The sequence below is a fragment of the Daphnia pulicaria genome, chromosome 7, assembly GCF_021234035.1.
Source record: "Daphnia pulicaria isolate SC F1-1A chromosome 7, SC_F0-13Bv2, whole genome shotgun sequence".
NCBI lineage: Eukaryota > Metazoa > Arthropoda > Branchiopoda > Diplostraca > Daphniidae > Daphnia > Daphnia pulicaria.
In genome coordinates this window covers 17,319,358-17,342,218 of record NC_060919.1, presented here as the reverse complement: position 1 = coordinate 17,342,218, position 22,861 = coordinate 17,319,358, and the positions used below count along the sequence as shown (strand labels likewise).

The window sequence follows — 22,861 nt, the reverse complement described above, 5'->3', positions numbered from 1 at the left end:
AAATGGCGAGAAAAAAAAAAAAGAAGAAGTCGAGGAACCCAGAAACACGACGAGGACCCGCCTCTTTTCTTTGATAACCGCCTGTTGCTGATGGCCGATGACAAATGAAGCTGCTGCTCCTGCCGTGGCGCTGTGTGAGATATAGTTAAAAAGCCAACACAGCAGAGGGGCACCAGCACAAACGGCGTTTTTCAAAAGAGAAGAAGAAGGTGACGAGGAAATCGGACCTTGGGACACGCAGCGCCAACAAAAGTGTAGAGAAAAAAAAGGCGCAACGTCACGTTTCTATTCGACCGAAAATTTCGTCCCCTTTTCTTTCTGGCAGATAAAAAGCGCCTATTAGCAGCTAATATCAAAACGGGCCATCCTCAAAGGGCCATCCATACGTAATATAATCATAATCACATTTGAACGCAGTCCGCAGATGGCAGACGACCGCATCACACACACACACCGAAATTAAACGAAAGAAAAGAAAGAAGAAGAAAAAAAATATTACATTTTTATTTCTTTTTTCTTTTTCATTTTCTTCGACGCTCACATGAGATGACATAAAAACTTAAAAAGAATAAAAATAAAGAGAGAAGCCTCGGTAGCACGAACTCGCGGACGTGCATCTCTCTCTCTGGCGCTGTGTGTGTGAGAGAGAGAGAGAGTCCCATTCTTCAAAGTCGACTCGCAAAGACGATTGGAGGGTGGAAGAAATAAGAAAAGAACAAAAACTGGGGAAGAAAATAAAAATATAAGCGCCTGTCGACTCTGCGTTAACGACAACGGCCTTCTTCTTGTTCTTCTTCTTCGCCTCCCGAGAGTTCATATCGCTGAGTGAGGGACTATGTCGAGCAGCGACAAATGTAACCCCCCCCCCCACCCTCTCTCTCTCTCTCTCTCCTCCTCCCTCGCCCACTTTGACATTCGTCGACGGCGACGAATGGACGAGGATTCGGTCAATTTTCCTTTCCAGCCCAGGAAATGTACCGAGAGGGAAAAAGAAACAAAACAAAAAACTAGGCAAAATATAAGATAGGCAGTCAGCCGCGCACATATCTAATATATAAATACGATGAGTTGTCCCTGCTCTCATACAAGGATTAATGGCCACAACAACAACAACAACAGTAGTAGGATACAACATAGAGGGGGGAGGAGGTTGTTGCAGCTCGACTGCGACAGGAATAAATCGGTTCTCTTTTCATATATTTTTTCCAGGGTGGTTGTTCTCTATATGTGTGTGTGTGTGTGTGTGTGTGCGGGGGCTCTAAAAGAGATGAACACCAACTTGATTGCCAGCGTCTATCCGCAAAACACACATCCCAACCGTATACAAGAAGGAGATGGTCGATACGGTAGTACTAGGAGGAGGCAACAACTTTTTTTGGGTTTGAGCCGGTCTTTGGTAAAAACTCTACGCTGTTACTGCTCTTAGATGTGTACAGCACAGCCCCAAAAACGTCCATCTAATATCTTGCTTTTCTTGACTGGGCAGCTCTGCTTTAACAAATGGCAGTCAACATCTCCACCCCATTCGCCCCCCTTGTCATCTGTTCACTTCACAAGCCGGGCAAAGTCTCTTTCTCTCGTGTGCATCACTGATTGTCTCCGAGGTTGGGTCGGTTCTTCTCTATCTCTGGTCCTGAATCGCCCAGGCTGTTTTATTTGCCAGGGACTTATCGGGACCCCTCATCTTCTTGTACGACACGGAAAAGTTATCGCCGATATTACACGTACGATTGTTGCCAAACTTTCTCTCTGTCACTGGCACGGAGAAACCATGTGTGCCGACTATTGAAACCATCCAATCAAGGGGAAATCAACAAGTCTATTCGGTTGGCGGCTGGTACAGGAGAATTTCCTATTTCTCTGACCAAAAACCGGAAGGACCGTCATTAAATTGGTCTAAAATCGCCAGTCATTTGATAGCGGACGTCTATCAAACAAGATGACGCTACACATGTCCGTCCATCTACAAATATGTGTCCATTGAAAAATAGTAAACGACGACGTGAGAAATATTATACAGAAGGCTGGACCGGATGAGAGAGAAAGAAAGAAATCAAAAGAAAAATCTGGCTGATGGCATCACACCCTCCTCCGCATGATTGCCACTGGAATGCCATGGAATTATTAATCTAATACTATTAGAGAGAGAAAAGTGCACACACAATCCCCTCCCCCCCCCCTCTTGGCACACAAGAGTTTTTCTTTCCTCCGTGGCGTTCATTGGCATGGATGACAAATCGTCTGGCGGACCGAATGAGAGAAACATCCGATAATATATCCAATGAATCAAAAACACGCCGGAAGGAGGATCCGATCTAGTGTCGCCCATCGGGCGAAATCGTGGGAAAAATAGAACCAACCAGATTGGCCGATTCCAACAGCAGCAGAAGCTTTTTTTTTTCTTCTTTCCAAAAATGAATTTGTTTTTAAATAAAAGAGTACACACTAAAGAGACAACTTTTGAAAAAAGCTTGTGTCACGATCCGGTATGGCGATAAGCTGTGCATGTCATGTGGCACCACATCACTACCGTGTGTGTGTGTGTGTGTGTGTGTTGGGGTACTAGTACTACAGGTGATGGCCTCGTCTACTGGCGTATCATCGGCGACGATCATTAATCAGTATTGACTAGATGACTTGGCCCTTTTTTGATTTTGCCTCTCCGACTTGGACCAAACCATTTTGTGAGTTGTATTTTTCTATTTTGATTCTTTTATTTTTCCGCCGCCACCGCCACTGCCGCTGCCCGGTGGAAAGAAGAGAGAGAGAGAGACAGAAAAAAAGGTGTTGCTGTGCGCGGCAGCAGTTGGGACCCGATGGGGGGCGGTGCTTCTTGCGCGGTACAAATAAAGCGTGACACGACAGAAATATCTGGCTCCCTCTCTTTTTTTTTCTTCTCTCCTTTGGCCCCCAAAAATGGTATCGCCCACAAGACGAAAATGAGCGACAAAATGACACAAATTGAAGGCAACCAACGGAAAATCTTTTTTTTTTCGACCAACAACCAACAGAAAAATGATGTTGTTCACACAAAAAAGATGAAAATCGAAATTTCGTCAATAGGAGGACGTCGTCACCACATCATAGACGAGTTTGTCTATTCTAATCATTTGAATTTCTTTCGACAGCAACAAAAAATAAACTAAACTGTGATTATCCCGTCATTCAAACAAATCAACTTTCGGGGCTTTTGGGTCCTTGCAGACATGCGTGTGTGTGTGTGTGTGTCTATGTTATTATTGTTATTTTCCAGGTTAAAGAAAAAGGAAAAAAAAAAGGGCAACTGATGCTCGACCACATGTCAAGTATTTTGGTCGCTCATCACATTCAAAATAGAGTCTATCCCTCATCTCTTTCCGGGTGTTATTTGATGGAATGGATCAACTCGGGACCCCTCAAGGTCCCTGTCTTATTGCACGTCACGAATCGAATTGTTTCTCCAATCATCCCGTATAAATAATCAAAATAATAAAAAGTATTCCTTTCAAATATACCCAAATCTGGCGGATGTTCTATCAACATTCACCGGCCAATGGAATCAAAGTAGATGTGCTACAAAAGCGGTTTTATCGTTCACAGACAAACAAAACAAAAAAAGGAGTTTGACCATCATTCAAAAAAAAAAAAAAGATGAAACATTTCTTCTCTTGGCCGACGAAGACGACCACCACCACAACAACAATCCAGGGGGAAAGGATTGATCTGACTGTTTTCGTAATGTTAAACGATCATTTATTTCCCCTCGTTTTTCTTAAACGTTTGACTCTTTAAATTTTTTTTTTTTTACACAAGACACGTTCGAGTTGTTGTTGTAACTGAAAGATGGGCCCGCTGGAGATGAGCGGACCCCACACGGTACCGTACCAGCACACCGGGCACACACGAATTTCCCCGTTGTTTGTTTGTTTGTTTGTTGGGTTGTTGTTGTTGTGATTCCAACAGAGGGGGGTAAGTACACATTTAGAAAGTATCCAAATCAGACACAAACGCCATCCATTTTACGGATCATCGCCGTTTTTTTTTCTCTCTCTCTCTACTTCTCTAGTGGTGGTGGTGTCACAGATTTATCCAGGCCCGTTTGATTTTTTCAATTCTAGTCGAAAAAAGAAAAAAAAAAAAAAAAACGTGTTGCGTTCGTTCACGGGCCAAACAACACGTCCCCCTTTCCCCCACTTGGTGTTGTTTGGTGTGTGGGTGGTTCTTCCTCTTCAATTATACCTGCACAATTTCTTTATAGAACCCCCCCTGTGTGACGTCAAAGAGAAACTTGTAAGAGAAAAAGAAGAAAAAAAAGGGCCGTCGAAGTTGGTATTTGATCGATGGAATCGAATATTGATTAGCATATACGCGACCAAAGAAAAGATGATGATGATATGATGAGGATATAGCAACAACAAAAAAAGAGTTGCAATAAGTAGTTATAGACATATCTTTCTTGATAAAAAACAAGGGAATAAAAGAAAAAAAAAATCAACTTTTTTTTGGTGTTTGGTGGAGAAGGCCGAGGGGCTTGGCCGAGCCTTTCAACACAAAACACAATCGGCACACAATTACAGGTATTCAATATGTTGATGAATGATTGGAAAGGGTCAAATCGATGACGGGGAAAAAGAGAGAGAGAGATGGAGAGCCCATCGTTCCTCTCTATCGTCGTCCTACGCAACACCAGACACACGCTGCGAGTATGTAATATTCTAATCACATCATCGACGAGTTTTGAACGAACAACCCCCCCAAAAAAAAGTAAAAATTTTTTTCTTTCGTTTTCCGTGGGGGAGGATTTTTTAACATCCCAGAAAGGAAAAAAAAAAAATTCTTTTTCAAAAATCACTGAATCGAACCCACACGGTGAAACCTTTTTATTTTTTCCTTTCCAAAAAATCAAAAGGGCCAAAGACCACCGGCCATGAACCAAATTATGGCGGTGGGATATTCGGTTTCCTTGCTCGCCAGTTCCCAATAGAATCGACCCAAAAGTCGCAAGCCCAGACGTTTGGGAGATTTGACACACCTTCGGGGGGCGACGCGATTGCGTCGTCCGATTTTTATGTGCGTCTTGTGTTTGTTTGTTGCGTTTGTTTCAGACGGGAAGAGAGACAACGTGAGAAAGGGGCGACGCAACAAGAGACAAAAAGCCATCACCACAACAGCGCAACCAGCTGATAAAAGTTTGTTTTTTCTTTTTCTTTTTCTTTTTTCGTCTAATAAAAACGGGCGACTGGCGTGGATGAAATTCCATAGGCGACGCACAGTAGCTTCTTCTGCTTCTGCTTCTTCTTCTTCTCTTTTCTGTCTGATGATATGAGAAAATGGGGAGGAATAAGGGAAGAAAGAGAAGAGAGAAGAAGGCAATGATATGTCGCCAGAAGTTTGGCTCCCAATGGCATTTCTTGCGGGACGCAGAGGTGGCTGTCAACAAGACCGACATAGCCACCTAACATCTATTACTAATGATATACCTCTACCTTTTGCCTCTAAACCTTTTCCCCTTGCTCCGTCCCCGCCGCCATGTATTATATCAAATGCCAGTCGCACAAGAGAACGAAGAAGAAAAAGAAAAAGTCCTCCTTCTTTTTATACGCGCATCTTATATAATTCTTCTTCTTCTTCTTCGGTCCCTTCTGGGCTTCTTCGGCGGTGAATGATTCAACGCCAACATGGAATGTCGTGTCTCTTTCTCTCTCTCCTAGCGCTCCTTATAGCTTCTTCTTCTTCCATTTCCCAGTTGTCCCCCCCAACCAAACCATCTGAACTACTTGAAAAAACTTTTGGTGAACAATGACCCCCCTCTTTGAACGTCTACAGACGACGGACCGATCAACTAGATTTCCAGCGATTACAAGCCACCACCACTAGGCGAGATTCTTCCATTAAGACAAGAGGACAAACAAAACACGAGAAAATAGATTTTCCCTCATTTTTATTTTTTTTTTGTTAGTCTCTTCAAAACCGTTCATCATTTTGAGAAGGGAAAAAAAAATCGTTAGTACCAGCCAGCGGTTTTGTGTGTTATCTAATCTCGTCTCTCTCTTGTTGTTGTTGTTGTTTATTTTCTATCTGGCTGGGAAAGAAAATAGTTTTCAAAGGTAATTCGATCGCCAATGATTGTGTTTTTGTTTGTTGGTTTACTCGCTCGAAATACAAATCGGTGGCTTCCGCAGGAGGGAAATCTCTATGTCCCAGAAGAAGGACCATTCTCCGGTGTTATTAAGACGACGCCTAACAACGTAGAAGCTAGGGAAAAAACAAAAGACGAATAAAATAAAAAATAAAAAAAAAAACGGTAGAAAAGGGCTAGTAGCAGCTACCGTGTTCAGCTTCTTTGATACTTTTTATTATTATTATTTTCTTGCGGGAGACGAAACACTTTCACGATGACCAGATTTCAAAGGCAGGAAGCTGCTGCTGCTGCTGGCTGCTTTAACATGTTTGAAAATCTAGTCGCTCAACTTTTCTTCCCCCCACCGAGTGGATCCAACGTCCAGGCAACTACAATTTATTCTCGATGGCTTTTTCGTTTTTTTTTTTTCGGGGGAAATATCGTTTTGGCTGGGGGTAGAAAAAACAAAACAAGGAGAAATAGCCTTTTCTCTCTTATATAATGTGAAAGAGAGAAACCTGTCCGGCTGGTGTATGTGTACCATAAGACAAATCGAAGATTACACGGAGCGATAGAAGCAGGGCTATAGAGGAGAGACAAGAAGAAGAAGAAGAAGTCTTGTCGCTCGTATATATTCCGGTAGCATACTTTGAATACCGATCCGGCAGCAGCGGCCAAAACAAGAAGAAGAAGGAGGAGGAGGACTTTCTTTTTCTTCTTTCGCGGGGACAATTCCAAGTCAGTCAAGTCCCTTTTTCTCCACCAAAACGATGGGCTCCTCTTTTTCTTTCTTATAGAGAGAGACAGAGAGAGAGAGGACAGAAACAACTGGCTGGATATTGGCCCATCCATTTCACGTGTGTACGTTACGTGTGTATAAACAACTGGGGGGATTTGTTATTTCAAAGTGGTCATTTCAAAAAAAGGGCCAAGAGATTTTTTTTTCTACGGATCTTAATCGCTCCTCTTTTTTTAAGTTCTCAAGGAAAAGAAAAAAACAAGAAGACAGCAGCCCCAAAAAGAATATAAAATATATATTACTCGTATCAAACTATCGAATACCACATCATGAAAGATTTTTTTTTTTTTTTTTTTTTTTTTTTTTTACTTTGGGTTTTTCTACCCCCCTAACAAAATTAAAGAGAATCCACGCACAACAAACAAATCGATTGTGTGTAGTTTACAACCACATCTTCACCTCATCAAATATTAAATGAAAAAAAAAACGAGTTTGCGTTCCCATGTTCTTTTTTGTCTTTTCTTTTCTTTTTATAAGAAGAAGAAGAAGAAGAAGAAGAAGAAAAGGGGAATAATCACCATCATCTCTTCGGACCTCGACCAAATCATAATTACACATGGCCTTTGACACTGGTGTGGGACCGGCGTAGAGAATGAAAAGGGAGGTAGAGGAAAACGATCATAAATTGAGAGGTCCTTGATTATTCCCGGCGAATCATCAACAGCAGCAGCAACAACAACAACAACAAGCGAGAAGAAGAAAGAAAAGAAAAAAAAAACGACCATCGACCTGAACTAATAAAGAACGAACTCAAATTAACAGTAGCCTTTCTCTCTCCCCCCCCCCCCCTACCGTCCCTGATAATAATCACCATCATTCCATCTCTGTAAATACATACATATACGTCTATATGCTATACCACCGAGGTACGACGTCCTAGCTCCTGGCAAAAGAAAGAAAAACCCGAATGAAAAGATAAAAATAAGCAAAAAAAAAAAAAAAAAAAAAAAAATTGTATTTTATAGAACCCCCTTCTTTTCTTTTTTATTAAGTTTATCTTTCTTGTCTCACCGTCGTCGTTCGTCGTCGCGCTGGGGGTTAATTATCTCTGCAGGGTACATCAATTTCATTAGCTTGGGCTTTATTCTCTTATTGAGAGAGTCTAGCTCCTCTATGCACGGATATAAACTCATTCACGCACTCCACCTAGACTGGCCCGTCGTGTCCCCCTGCTGGGCTTCTCTTTCTCTCTCCTTTTGTTTTCTTGGTCTCCGAAAATTTCGACCGAAAGAAGAAAAAAATTCATCACGATTACCAAATAACAATTTATTTGTATATTACAGCTATTGTCTGGCTATATGGTCTTTTTATTCTTGGCTGCCAACATTTCCCCTCAGCCAAAAGGTAAGAAATGGGAGAAAACTTGACGATCGAATTTTTATTAAAATAAAAAAAGAAGAAAAAAAAAAGGAGAATATATGCATAATAAAAATGAATGGACACACACTCGCTTGTTTTGCTCCCGCTTCTTTCTTTCCCCTCCCGCAGGCGCATCACAGATGCATAACTTGGTAAATAGCCGCTGTTAAAATCTCAAAGGGCAGGAGCAAAAAAGAAGCAGAAGAAGAAGAAGAAGAAAAAAAGAAACGATCGCCATAAAAATTCGCCCTCAATCTTTGGAATTCATCTGCTGCTGCTGTTGTTGTTGCCGCCACTGAACTTACAGCAGCAGCAGCCAGTAGTAGTGTGGTAATGCTCCTTCTAGTCCCTCCTATATAAATTTTTACCCAATCGTTATTTTTCCCAGTGCGTTATCTCTCTCTTTCTTTCTCTCTCTCTCTCGTTCGTGTCATTGATATTATTATATCCTTCTTCTTTTTTCTCTCCAACTCTCGCATGGTTTATAACTGCAGGAGAATCAGTAGGAAGGAAAAAAAAAGGCCCTCCCGCGGCTTTTCGTGACGGAGACAAAGTCGCGACCGAAAGAAGAAAAGAAAAACAAAAACTATGGCTTCCATTTGATATCTTCCAAGTTAAAGAAAACATAAAATTTTGATAAATAAATAGGAAACAAAAAGACAAAAAAAAAATAGTTGATGCATAGATTTCGAAATGACACGGGGCCAGGCGTGTTCCCCCGGCTGTGTGATATACGGACGAGTATAAAGAAACACGAGCGGGCAGCACCGCCACCGTTGCGTCCGCCGCGTATAAATTATCGATAGATGGATATCGGCTCGAAAACTATAACCCGGAGGAAGAACAGAAAAGAAGAAAACAGCTCCCTGGCAAAAGGGAGACTGGAGAGAAAATAATATAAAGGTGGACAGACGACAAAAGATGAAAAGCCGATTGGCCTTTTTTTGTTTCTTCTCTCACAAGCCCAGCGAGAAGAGACAAAAGGGTCGCTGGACACAAGGCTAACGTTGGCAGCGGGGGGTATGAAGACGCACGGCCATTTTTTGGTTGGTCAGTTCCATGTCAGCATTCGACCACACACAACAAAACGGCCAGGACCAGCCATAGAGACACTCACACACAGGTGCCCCTTTTTTTCTTCTTCCTCTTCTTTTGGTCTCTCAACCCACGGTCACTTGGCCATCAATAACAATTGCATCTTGATCTCATCACAGAGGCTCTTGTGTCCACCGGGCGAATGAAAATTCCTTTCTCTAGAACCCCCAAAAAAAAGAAAAAGAAAAAACCTTTCAAATACCTAATCAATTACACCACATTTTGTTCCATCCAAGTTCCCTTCTATCTTCATGATGGGTTTTACCTTTTTTTTTTTCTTTCTGTGTTTGATATGATGGATATCGTCGATCGCTATCTTGTGGCCAGAAAAAAAAAAAGAAAATTTCTCCCGACTATTAAAAAAGATTTTTTCCCCTTCAATTCTTCCAGTTCCAGTCCTAGTCAGGATTTTCCCTTTTTTTTCTTTTATTATTATTTGTTTTCCCGTTTTTGTGTGTGTGTCGTCTTTTTTTTTTTTCAGCCGCCCATTTGAATCGTTTAGATTTTTATTTCTCGACTTCGAATATGGCCGTGAATATCTCATCCCATTTTTCTGGACGTTTCTTTTTTTTTTTTGTTCCGGGACACGGACTCACAGACGGACGCGGTTTTTTTGGCTTCGTTTTTTTTCCTTTTCTTTTCTTTTTGACGGACATTGAATTATAGGCGAATGCGATAGTATAAACGACGCTCTACAAGCTTAGACGTTTAAAAGAAGAAGAAGAAGAAGAAGGAGCTTTAAGATGCGGATATAAGCTCAGCCAAGACGAAGAAGAAGAAGTTTTCTATGCCACAAAACTTGTTGGGGCGTTCGAAACCTCCTGCTGGGCAAGATGTTTTTTTTTCTCCCCTTTTCTTTCAGTCTATGTGTGTGTTATATTCTTTGCCTTTTGCTACTTCATCTCCTTCAATTTTTCTTCCTCTCTTTTTTATTTATTAAAATAAAAAAAAAAAAAAAAAAATCAAATTTTTCTTTTTTTCTTTGTTGAATCAAACAAGGAGCGAAAGATCATCATCATCTCAGTGGTAGACGTGAAAGTCTAAGCCAACATTGATATTCAATGTCTATACAAGCAAAGGGGCTTGGTTTCGTCATTTTGTGCACTGCCAGGCGCGCCAATGAATAGGAACAGACACCCAGTCAGGTGTGAGCGAGGAGGAATACAGGTGCGCCATCATCTCCCATCACACACACACACACACACACACGTGAGATTGTACAGTAGCTCCACAAATGGACCAACCAAAAAAAAAAAAAAAAAAAAACGACGATACTAAATAAAGGTCACCCACAGAAGCCGAGAGTGGCTCCAGCCAAGTCCAACGATCCGAAAAGTTAAAGGTCGTCGAAAATAAATACATCCATGTACATCATACACGTTTTCTATATTTAGAAAAAAAGAAGAAGTGCTCAATAAGAAGCTACCGAGGGAACAAGAAGAAGATAGGGCCCCTTAGGGGGGGTCCCTTGTCAACCGATTTCAATAGGCCAGAACGACGACGACGACGACGACGACGACGGTGTAGAAGCGAAATTTATTTCTTTCCTTTTGAAAGATAAAAAAAAAATATTCGAAAATGGTTTTTGGGCCGCAGACGTGATCTGTCCAAGGGACCGTACAACAACAGAACCAAAAGGAGAGAGAAAGAGAGAAAAGAGACACGCAAGAAAATACGCCATCGACCATCGTCCCGAGTTCGTGTGTCATTCCAATAACGGACGCACAATCGACCAGGTGAGGAGCTCTAACGACAACCACCACCCACAAGAGAGTCTCCGAACATAAGAGAGTCCTGATTGGGAGCTAGAGGAGGAAGAACAAACTATTGAGAGGTGAGAAGACGGGGGGAAAATCCTTTTTTTCTTCTTCTTCTTCTTTTGAATAGCAAAAGGCAATTGATCTCTCCGTCTCTGGCCGGCCGTTACCTTCTTCGCATTTCCCAATCCTTTTGACACCGAAAATATATTTCATTTTAAAAGGGGCAAAACACACACACACACACACACAGTTGCTGCTGTATAAGGAGACACCTGTATTTTCTCCCGACCAAGGAAGAGAAGAAAAAATATCTAAATAAACATCGATGCGCAGTATAATACCCTAAAGAAATGAATACGTATAAAATAGAGAATCTCTTTTCATGGACGATACACGTTTTTTTTTTTCAGGAAAAAAAAAAAGGGATAGAACCATTGACGAGTTTCTCTCTGTCCGAAACATTGAAATGCACGCAGCATAAATCTCAGTCACGGGAGAAAAAGAAGAAAAACTTTTTATTTTTTTATTTATTTTTTGGGGACATCGCAACTATAAAATGTGGAGGCAGATTTTTCTTCCGAGGGTATCAAAAGAGCTCGAAACAGGTATATATAGGAGTAGTAGCAATGAACCCACACACCATCATCACTACCATTTAATACTACAAGAGACTTTTTCCCTTTTTTCAAATTTTGATACGCCAAAAATAAAAAAAAACTGATGCTCCCCCCCATTTGATGGCACTAATCTCTTGTGCATGAAGAAAATAAAATAAAAAAAAGGTAGAAGAAGAAGAAGAAAAATCGTTTCCTTCATCCCCGATGCTCCGGTCGCTTCGTGATACATCACCTGTATGCGTGAACGTGTACAAAGCCACTCTATCTATCTCTTTTTTTCTTATTTTATTTTATTTTATTTTTCAGCGAAAATGTACACACACACAAAAAAAAAAGAATATCAAAAGCCAATCACGAAAAAAGGTTCTTCATTTCGTCCCGTTCGTTGACCACACACACAATATCTTTCGCTCACTTTGATTTTTTTTTTTTAGAGTGGTGAATGATGGCAAGAAAAAATAAAAGGACAGCAGAAGGGGGTCAAAAATAACAGTTGGCTTTTTATGCGTCTTGATGATATTCACACGGGACGCGAGAGAAAGAGAGAAGCGCACCTCGTTTCTTATTTGGCAGAGTTCCCTCGATTCTCTACGAAACGGCTGTGTTACGCGCGCAGACATTTAATCAACACCAGCAACAACAACAAAAAAAAGACGCAAGAGTTCCAAATCGATCGTAATCGCCAGACTGATTCGAAGCCATCCATCTTGTTATTTATTTATTATTTTCGCTTCGAGGGGGGAATTTTTTTTCTTCTTCTTCTCCTTTTTGGAAATCCAAATCCTTGAGGACCTGTGGGTATTACACCACCGAAACTTGTTCACGTGAAGCCCCGATAGTTCCTTCCCACAAACTCGAATAACCGAAAAAAGAAAAAAAAATAAGACAAAGTTTGTCCATGTAATTTTTGCTCTCTCTCTCTCTCTCTCTCTTTTTCTTTCTTACACACACACATGTGGTTTTGGTTTTGGAGTGTACATTCTTCCTCTCATCCGGGTAACATGATCGACCTGTAAACTATATATAGCCAAAGAACGTCTTTTTTTTCTTCCTTTTTTTCCTCCTACACTATAATTACATTAAAACAAAATTTACAAATTTCCCTCTAAAAAAATTAAAAAATATGACTCTGGTTGACCCCCACGTTTTCACGGTGAGTGTCTTTGACAGCCAGAAGAACAAGACGTTACAGATTCCTCCGCTATGTACAAACGGGATTAGTACATGTAGGAGTGCATTTAACTAGATGCCAACCCCCGGAAAATGGAGAAGAAAGAAAGAGGGGGGGAGAAGAGAAGAAAAATAAAATAAAATAAAATAAGGAGAGTTGGCTAGTTATGTCAAAGTCTTTCTCGGTCGGCTCGGATTGCAAACGAAAAATACAAAAAAAAATTATTCTTGTTTGCTTTTCTCACCCGAACCAACACACCAAACGATCCATTTTTTCTTCAGTTAAAGAAACAAGTCAAGAAAAAAAAGAACATGCCCCTCTCACGTATTTTTGATTTCTTTGACGAAATAAAAAGAAAAAAAAAGTCTCTTTTTGGGTGGAATGGGGGGTGGGCTTTTGTGTGTGACATTTGTCGGAACTGTTCGAAGATGTCAACTTCAAACTTCTTCCTACCGAGACAACAAAACGAAGAAGAAGAAAACCGTCACACAAATATAATAAGGGGCACATGGGGGGGGGGGGGTCACCGCTGGGGGGTCATGGAAACCGAGAAGAGAAAGAAATCAAGATTTCAAATGACTACCTTTCACGGCGTTGGCCATGTTACGTGTGTTACATCAAAGAGAGAGGAGGAGGGGGAAATAAAAAAATGAAATGAAATATCCGCTTACTTCTTATTCCCATCGAAGTAAAGGTGTGTGTATTGGGTGTTTCTTCTCGTCTTATTTTCACAAGAAGAAGAAGAAATACAGAAAGAAACCCAGAGAGTTCGGACGGAGATTGACACGGACGTGACATTGATGGAAACGGGCAGGTCCCCTGTACCCAACTAAACACAATGAGGCCAACAGTATTGGGCCGAGAGTGGCGGACGCCAGTTGAATGACAGACGGGAAGAAAGAAAAGAAAAAAAGAAAAGTCAACCAGCACCTTGGAATGAATCGTTTCCCACCATCGAATATGAGCCGGTGATATATAAATATCAATCGGTCGGAAAAACTGGCTACTATGTCATATTATAATATAACGTAGAAATTGAATATTAAAAAGAAAAGAACTCCGATCCGGGGGATGTTAAAAAGTTTTTTTGTTTTCTTTTAAAATTCTCGGCCGACCGGATGAATGACACGTAGGAAAATGTGTGGCGTGAGTGTGTGTTTGTTAGCCAAGCGTAAGGATTGAGATGATGCTGTGTCCCTTTTTACGGTTAGCATCGCTCGACAGGACTTTTTCTTTCTAAGAAAAGAAGCAAATCCAATCAATGAGCTGGATGGATGGATGGATGACTGGCTGTATTTGCACGTCTGAACGAACGCAAACGGGGCTCACGTCCGCTTAACCGAAATAATGTATTCAAAGGACGGATAAATAAATAAATAAATAAATAAAAGAAGACGAAGAAGAAGAAAAAATATCTTCAAATGGAATGAAATCGACTATTAAAAAAATATCAAACGAACATCCGTTTCGTTTTCGTTTTTTATTTATTTATTTATTTATTTTCACGATTTCTTCTTGGTCGGCTCCTTTATTTGGTTATTTATCAGGTCGGTTAAAAAGAAGTAAGAAAAAAGAGCCGCTTCTTTCATTCTTTCGTTTTTCGAGAGAGAGAGAAGAGAGAAGAGACCTGTCTCTGCGAGTTTCAGTGTCCGTCCGTGCGGACAAGAGAGGCCAGGCCACACAGGCCACACAGGCCCGCCAGTCCGAAGAAGAAAAAGGCACACACACACAACCTGCACGCTCAATCGCCCGCGTGAACGACACCCGCCTTAGCCGGTCCCGACACACGCCAGGAGACAAACAGTCGGGCCGCCATCGAAGCCGCCAACGTCCAGCTCAAACAATCAAATCAAAAGAAACCAAACCGCCGACACCACCACCACCACCACCACCACCAACCAGCCACAATCGCAAAGGACAAAGAAAATAACAGTCGAATAATAAAAGCTTTGTGGGCGGTGGAAATGGTGAGCCAAGGCGGGCAAGCACGCGTGAATTTTCAAAATATTATCTGTTAAAGATGTGTCTCCGATGGAAATCGACGTGTGTGTGTGTGTGTGCCCTATTCCCTTTCACGCCCGAATCGACGCCAGGGATTTGTGGAAGACCAAAAAGCATCGACACACATTCCTCGACGCATTACCACAAGCCTCGATGATCGTTTTGACTCTTGTGCCATCAAAGAAGAAGCGGCGGAAGAATATAAACCCTCCATCCACCCACCCAAAAAAAAAGGAACCCCAAAATCAAATGTTGAACAAGATTCATATAATTCTTTTCGAGTTATATCTACAAGAGGGATGATGAAATATGAATTGAACTTTTTTGAAAGTTTCTCACGCCAGGTTCGATCGGACGTTGAAAATGAACATGGGAGGGGGATGGGGGGACAAGATCATGGGGTCGGTGGCAATTTTATTAACGAACGAAATTGAATTAAATATTATTGGCCAGAAAAGTTTTCAAGGGTCCCCCCTTTCCATCAAAAACCTGTGCCCAGGTAGAGACTCCCCCTCACCTCCCACGCCCCACCCTAGAGTCCTCCTTCATTCGCACGAACTGGTTTTTGATTAATTAGACTCGAGAGAGAGAAAAGACGAGGGTTTCCCATTTTTCAATGCCCAGGCAACTTGCATGTATCCACCAGTTTTCCCTCCACCTCCCCATGATGGACTGGTTTCCCAATGAGAAAATTTAACATTTGAGAGAGAGTCTAAAAGGTAAACGCAGAGAGAGGCCGGTTGCTCCTATTATTTCATCATTTTTTTTCTTTCTTTTTGTTTAACATTTCGCTAATGAAAATGCGCACTTGTAAGTGCAACCAACCAGCTGACTCTCTCTCTCTCTCGTTCCTCTTAGTAGTTAAACAATGGCCGATGTGAATATTCTCCGAAAAGATTTATCGACTCGGAATCTAACTGGAGGGGGGAGGGGGGGGGGGGATCAAGGAGCGCCGAGCGATTGGCAAACATCGACACTCGATCATTTCTCTACTTTCATTTACAAAAAAAAAAAAAAAAAAAAAAAAAAACCCAAAGGTACTTATCCCGTCCTCTCAATCCCAACCGGAGATGAAGAAGAAAAAACATTTTTTTTTTACCTATGAATAAATGATTGCGCACCTATAAAATACAATATCTAATACAATCTAATATGTACAAGATAGGCGTCGATTTTTTGTTGAACGCAACCAACAAAAAATAAAATAAAATAAGCGAAAGTGTGCCAGGTGCTGCCCGCCAGGTCTTCCATCATTCGTCAATCGAAGAATATTCGGTAAAATAAAAGAAAAAGAAATAAGTTGAGTAAGGGGGTGTGAATAAGTTGCGAGACAACAACAACAAAAAAAAAAAAGGTAGCAGCAACAGTTTAGCATTTTCATGAACCATTTAACTCTACGGACGGACGGAATGATAATGTTCTCTTCCGCCGGCTGTCGTTCGTTCGTTCGTTCGTTCGTTCGTTCATTCGTTCGGGAGAGAAGAGAAGAAGAAAAAACAAACCCAAAAGGTTTGGCATTCGGCGGCTAGTCGACGTCAGTAACGCGTGGCACGAGCCGGCCCCGTCCAACACGCATCGCGCACAACACACCGTTGGAAAAAAAGATTAACATAACGCGAAAAAGAAGAAAGTCAATCGGCATTTTTCCTTTTTCTTTCTTCTTCTTCTTCTCTCGTGACGCGGGGCGGCTGTATTTCTAATTCGAATTGATTAGAATAAAGGCGGCCGAGTAGTCCCGTAGTCCCGTAGTAGTAGAAGATCTGGCCGATCGATTTGGCCCGAGGTTGTAATAATAAATAAATAAATAAAAGGTAACACACGGGCACACGCACACTTTGGTGATGATGATGAAGGCCCCCTCCGAAAAACACCACCAGAGAAAAGAAAAACCCTTTTTCCTCTCCACCCCTCATCCATCCGGATGGGGGTTAGAGAGACACGCGGGAAATATAAAACGGAGGAGGGTTGGCGCTTTTCAGTTTTATGGAACGAGACAACTTTTCTCTGACTGCTACACTCCGGTGTGACGGTGGGGTCATAAATCATTTACTGGACTTTTGCGAGCATAAATCGCCCCGGTAACAAAAACTTTTTTTGTTTTGTTTTCAACGAGTGAACTAGGACACACATTACGTGTATACTATCCACGTACTGTAATTTAAATATACGCAACCGGTATACACCAGACACACACACACACACAGACAGACAAAGGGGAGAAAGAATCATTTTGATTATTTTTCCCATTTTCCAGCTCATTATCATCATCAAAGTCAGTTGATTTCACTACGTAGTACGTAGGTACGTGCGCATTATTATTATTAGACGCCGGACTCAAAAGCTTCTCTCGCATGTTGCGGCCCTCTCACGTCACGAAACTCTGAAGAAGAAGAAGAAACTCCTTGACAAAACAAACAAACAAACACAAAACATCACAATCATTTCTTTCTTCCTTTCTTTCTTTTGTCGTCGTTTTGTTTGACTTTTGTATTTCTCGGCTTTCTCCCTCAAATTCAATTGGACCGAGTTGGACCACACACCAATTATTTTCTCTCTCATCAAGAAGAAGAAATTTTTTATTTCTTAACAAAAAGAAAAGAAAAATGGGAGGATTTGATTGCGCGATTTACAGGGGTACTGCGTAATATTTATTCAAATTGCGCTCGAGGGGAAACCGATCTCGGCTTGGGCCCATCAATAACGCTATAGACATCTTTGATGGTTTAGGTTGGGTTTGTGTTCGTCTTTTTTTTCTTTTTTTTTTTTTTACCTCGGCGGATAGTTTAGATAGTTCATCAGATTCCATCATCGCGCCATGGCGATGGGCGCCGCCGCTATGTGTGGCTTTGAATATTTCCAACCCTCGGCGCGGAGGAAAATCGGCTGGAAAAACTGTTGGCTAAGAGGAAAATCAGAAGAGAAAAAGACGGATGACTTTCGAATTGATCAGCGACCGCAAAAGAGAAAAAGAAAAAAGAAACATGAAAAAGAGTCTCCTTCTTCTTCCTCCAACCAAATAAAAAACCAAAGTTTCTTTTTATTTTGTTTTTAAAAAAGGAGAAATAGATAAACGAGTGGAGGGAATCGAAGAAGAAGCCCTACCGCATTCTTCCGTCATCCATCAGTCATGGAAAGGAAGGAAGAAAAAAAAAACCCAAAAATAATAAAGGAATATACTGTTGTAGAATGTCTTGTGATATCCGCAGTGTGAGTGTGTGTGGGTTATTTTCTTTAGAAAACACAATCCAACCCCCCCACCTCACCCCCACCATCAGATATAAACACCCAATAATCATCCGATCAAATGGGCGGTGTTATTAGATAACGGCCACAAGATTTGGGAATTTCAACAAAAGGGGGAAGAAAGTGAACGGGTCACGACCAAACACATTCGTCTTTCACCTGACGTCACCTTCTCCACACACACACACATACACACACCTTTCTCTCTCTCTCTCGCTTGTCCATTTACCTCAAACAAATAACATTTGAGTATCGATTCCGGATTTTTTAAAAAATTTGAAATTTTTTGACGAAAAAAAATAGCTTTCCAATTCGATCATTTTTCTCAAGGGAAAGAGAAAAGAAAAGAATATTCCAAAATAAATCGGAGGGAAATTCAAATCCATTTCTTTCATTGGCATCGACCAGATGAAAGTGGCTCCGGTCGGATGATGGATCGTGGGGATCGAGGGTGTCCATCTCTCTCCCAGTGAGAGCGTTAATAAGATTTCCAGAGATGACTAATTCGATCAGTTCCGTTGTTTTCACATGGGAGAAAACAAAAGAATCGCAATCAAAAAAGCCAAAAAAACAAAAAAAGTCAGTAGGGGGGGGGGGGGGGGAGACCTGAGAGAGACCCTCCGGCTGTGTTTGCTGCACCTGTAAGAGCCAACAGCAGACGGAGAACGTAGCGAGAGAGTAATAATAATACAAAGAGGGGGGAAGAAGAAGAAGAAAAACAATTTGATTGAATGGTGATGATGGGCAGGTCTGTACGTCTCCTCCTCTAACGTCGACATCCGCCAAAGTTCAAAAATTTCGGTGACAGCACAACAACAATCATCTGCCGGGCTGCTGGCAAGTGATGGCGGTGTGGGCGGAAAGGTCGTAAAAGACACGCAAAGTTCGAATGAAAACCAAAACAACAACAAAATTGAAGGACCTGAATTTTCGACGACTTTGAGCGTCCCACAACAACAAAAATAAAAAGAAGAAGAAAAAAAGGTACGACATCGGAGCATAATAAATAATTGGCTCCTAGTGTGTATGTACGTATACTTGTTTCTCTAGACAGCAGACACACAACTTCCTGCTCTTTGTCATATTTCAATTTTTCCAGTCAAGGGTGGAAAGAAGAAGAAAAAACATTATCTTTCTTGTATTGGAGGGGGGCGAATAGAGAGAGAGGGCCCTTTATTTGTCTATCATATCTATCTATGTAATCCAGCGGATGCTTTCATCGTCATCGTCATCATCATCACGGAGATAGAGGACGATGGCTTTTTCATGATGATGATGACCCCCCCCCCCCCCCCCACGCATCCCCCCAAAAAGAAAAAAAAGAATAATTGTTGAGTGTTCCACGACTTACCGGTGACGTCAGTGAGTTTCTTGTACAATCCGAGAAACGCCACCTCGGCAGCTTTGCTCCGCTGACTCAATTTGTCAATCTCCGATTGGAAGCTCTTGAGCAGCGGCGCCACTTGACTTTTGGTCTCCTACACAAAATAAAATCAAACAAGAATTTGATTCAAATTTAATTTTCCGAAAAATAAATAAATAAAAAACAGGTGGGTCACTCAATATCGTCATTGCGGTGAGAAATTCAACGGCTTCCCTCTATTCCCCCTCACCCCACCCCCAAAAATATTAACGACATCGATAACTGACACAAAGGATCGAATTTAAAACCATCGTCCCCTTTTCTTAACTTTTTTTTCCACGTTATTAGCCCCCACGCAGATTGATTGTCACACAAGGAGCAAGTCTAAAGCAAAGAAAAGAAAAAAAGAAAAGAAAGAAGAAGAAGAAGAAGAAGAACTTGTTGATGGATCAAGTGTTCTTTTTCCCACAGCTCGGGCGATTCAAATTTCCCACCCTTTTTTCTTTCGTCTGCACGTCTTTTCTTGTTTCTTGTGTGTGTGTGTGTGTACGTGTACGTGAGTGATAATGTCAGGGACTTGAATATCTCTCCCCGCTCAGCACTTGTATGTGTGTACATACAAAAGACACACACATATAATCCGATCGAGATAATTGGGTTTTATACACGTAAAAGAAGAAGAAGAAGAAGAAGGAGGACGGCCGAGCCCATTTCTTGATTACATTCTCCGTCCTCATCACGGGGCGCCACGCATCACACACACACAGTTCCTCCACTTCTTCTCATTCCCCCCCCCCCTTTTTTGTATTTTTCGTTCGTTCGTTTTTTTTCTTTCCATCCTTTGATGTTTTCGAGCAATGCGACTCGTTACAAAACGCGACGCTCTCCATCATTTCCCTGGAAAAAAGAAAGAAACAAGTCCAGCACATCATCACATAGGACTATACATGCTTGAATCATTTATTCCCATCTCCCCTCCATCCATCCCTTTTTTGTTTCATTCCCTAAATGATAATGAAACATCATTATATTTATCTAGCGTGTCCTCGGAGCTCGCAAAGAGATGATGATCATCATCATCATCTTAATGGCAAATATATACTATACGAATCTAAGGAGACTCTCGAAAGAGATGGAAGAGAGGCTGGCAAAAGGGTAGGAGGATGTAGCCTATACGTTGTCTCGATTACTGGCCGACACTTTTTCGTCACAAACACACAGAGAGAGATGAGGTACAGATGAGAGTTGGAATCAACCGGGGGTGGGTGGGAGGGGTGTCAAGCACTTGCGGGGTTTGTTCCATCTCCCACAGGAAGACTGATTATGTAGGGCTATAAATAAATACCGTCTACTGCGGATGATGAGAGAGAGAGAAGAAATATAAAAGGGGTCAAACTCCTATAATGCGCTACATAATGAGCACTGCTGCCACGGCTGCTGCTGCTGCTGCCGACTACTACTTCTTCATGTTTTTTGGGCATACGTCAAGTGTCCAGTCTACCAAGGGAAAGTAACAGAAAAATAAAAGGACGGGTGGGGGGGTAAGCAGCAAAAAAAAAAGAAATAGAAAAAATATCATCGCCATCATTAGATAATGACGCTCATCATTTACGGACGACGACGACGACCAAAGACTCTTCACAAAAAAAGAAAAAGAAAAACCCACTCGTTCTTTATTTTTATTTCTTATCCATTCAGGAATGAATAAATAAATAGTTTGCCTTGGCCACCAGGGCCTCCATTATCATTTGATAGCCATTCACGAATGGCGTGTGTTTTGGCCGCAGGGCAAAGCCCGGCAACTATTTGACTAATTCGATTGATCTGCTGGAAAAGGGGAAAAGGAAGAAGAAAAAAAAGTAAATGGCTAAACCTTTTTCACGGCGGGGGAATTGCTGCAACCTCGGGAGAAGAAAAAAAAAACGGTCCCGCATTTTTGTTTGACCAATAACAGAAAATTGGTCGTTTCATCTCTCTCTCTCTTTCTCTCTCTCTCTCTGCGTCCACAGCATTACGTATTTACGATTAGAGCATCAGTGGAATATTAATAGCTTTAATGGCAGTCCAAATGAGAGTTTCTTTTGACGTCGACCCAAAATCCATTGGGCCTTTTTATGTCTATAAGAGGGCACAATATACTTGAAGGATCTCAAATGATGCAACCGAGACGAAGAAGGGAGGGGGTAGAGGGGGAAGTGGACACACACAAAAGTGGTCGAGGGAAAAAAGAAAGAAAGAAGACCGCAATGTAAAACGAGACGTGATTGTCACGAAGGAGGAGGAAACGACCCCATGACGACAAACCTCCTCCTCCTCCCCTTTTATTCGACCTGAAACGCGAAACGCCCCAGATAGTTGTAGAATATTCAAATCATTTTTGATCAAGGGGTCGTTTGCCCCATCATCATCATCATCAAAAAGAGTCTTAAAACATTACAACGATGATTGAAACACACAGCCCGAGTCCTGGAAGAAGAAGATTTTGTTTTTAACTTTTCCTCCTGCCTGGCCGCCAGAGAGAAACGCGTTTCGTCTCGGCGGGATCTTTGCGTGTGCGTCACACCGTTCGGTTGTTACATCTTGCCTCCTTTTTCTTATTGGCCGATTCCTATTTGACAAGACCCAGTTCGTCCCTCCTCCTTTCCGATTACCGACCGCCTTCTCTCTCTCCTTCTTCTTCTTCCTTCTTCTTCCTCTCCAACCCACCCACCAACACTCACTCCTTTTTTGGGGAGAGGCTTCGCTTTTTGCCGTTTGACGGCAGTGCAGTGCAGCGCGGCCGGCCCGCGTTTTGCTGGCTTCATTCAATCATCTTACCCACCAGTTATCTTCAATTTCACGTCCCGTCATTAAATTCAATTTTACCCAGATTCTTTTTTGTGGGTTCGTTTTTTTTCTTCGATCAAATCAAAAAGATAATTCTCGATAGAGAAACAAGAAATTTGAGGGGTTTTTTCTTCGTCCATTCATTCAAATTAATCGAGCGTGATTTGACGTCTATAAAAACCAAAAAAAAAAAAGGGTTCGGCAACACCGCCGGGATGATTCTTTTCTGTGATACCATTAGGGCAAATGTCATTCCATTTCCTGAGCGGAAAGAGACTCTTTGCCGCCGTCCCTTTCCCTCCCGGACGAAAAAACTAAAATCTACACGACAAGGAAATCGTTCGTACAAAATAAACCAAAAAAAAAATAAATAAAAAAAATAAAAAAGGGCACAGAAAAAGTCTCATCAAATAGAATCGCGATATATTGTTACGACGAAGCCTAGCAGAACCCAAGTTTTGGACAAACGCAATTTCCAGACGAAGAAAGGATGGGGAGAGAGAGAGAGAGACACTATCAAACGGTGT

The 22,861-nt window shown here is 41.6% G+C and overlaps 1 protein-coding gene across 2 annotated transcripts in view; it reads right to left on the bottom strand.

Annotated features, from left to right (window-relative positions):
* LOC124348823 (homeobox protein cut-like) overlaps positions 1–22,861 on the bottom strand; it is a 163,656-nt gene that overhangs the window by 120,009 nt on the left and 20,786 nt on the right. For both annotated transcript variants that reach the window (XM_046799114.1, XM_046799115.1), the window contains exon 3: positions 19,497–19,623. In XM_046799114.1, coding sequence (XP_046655070.1) covers positions 19,497–19,623 — 127 coding nt within the window. The remainder of the gene's footprint in view (positions 1–19,496; positions 19,624–22,861) is intronic.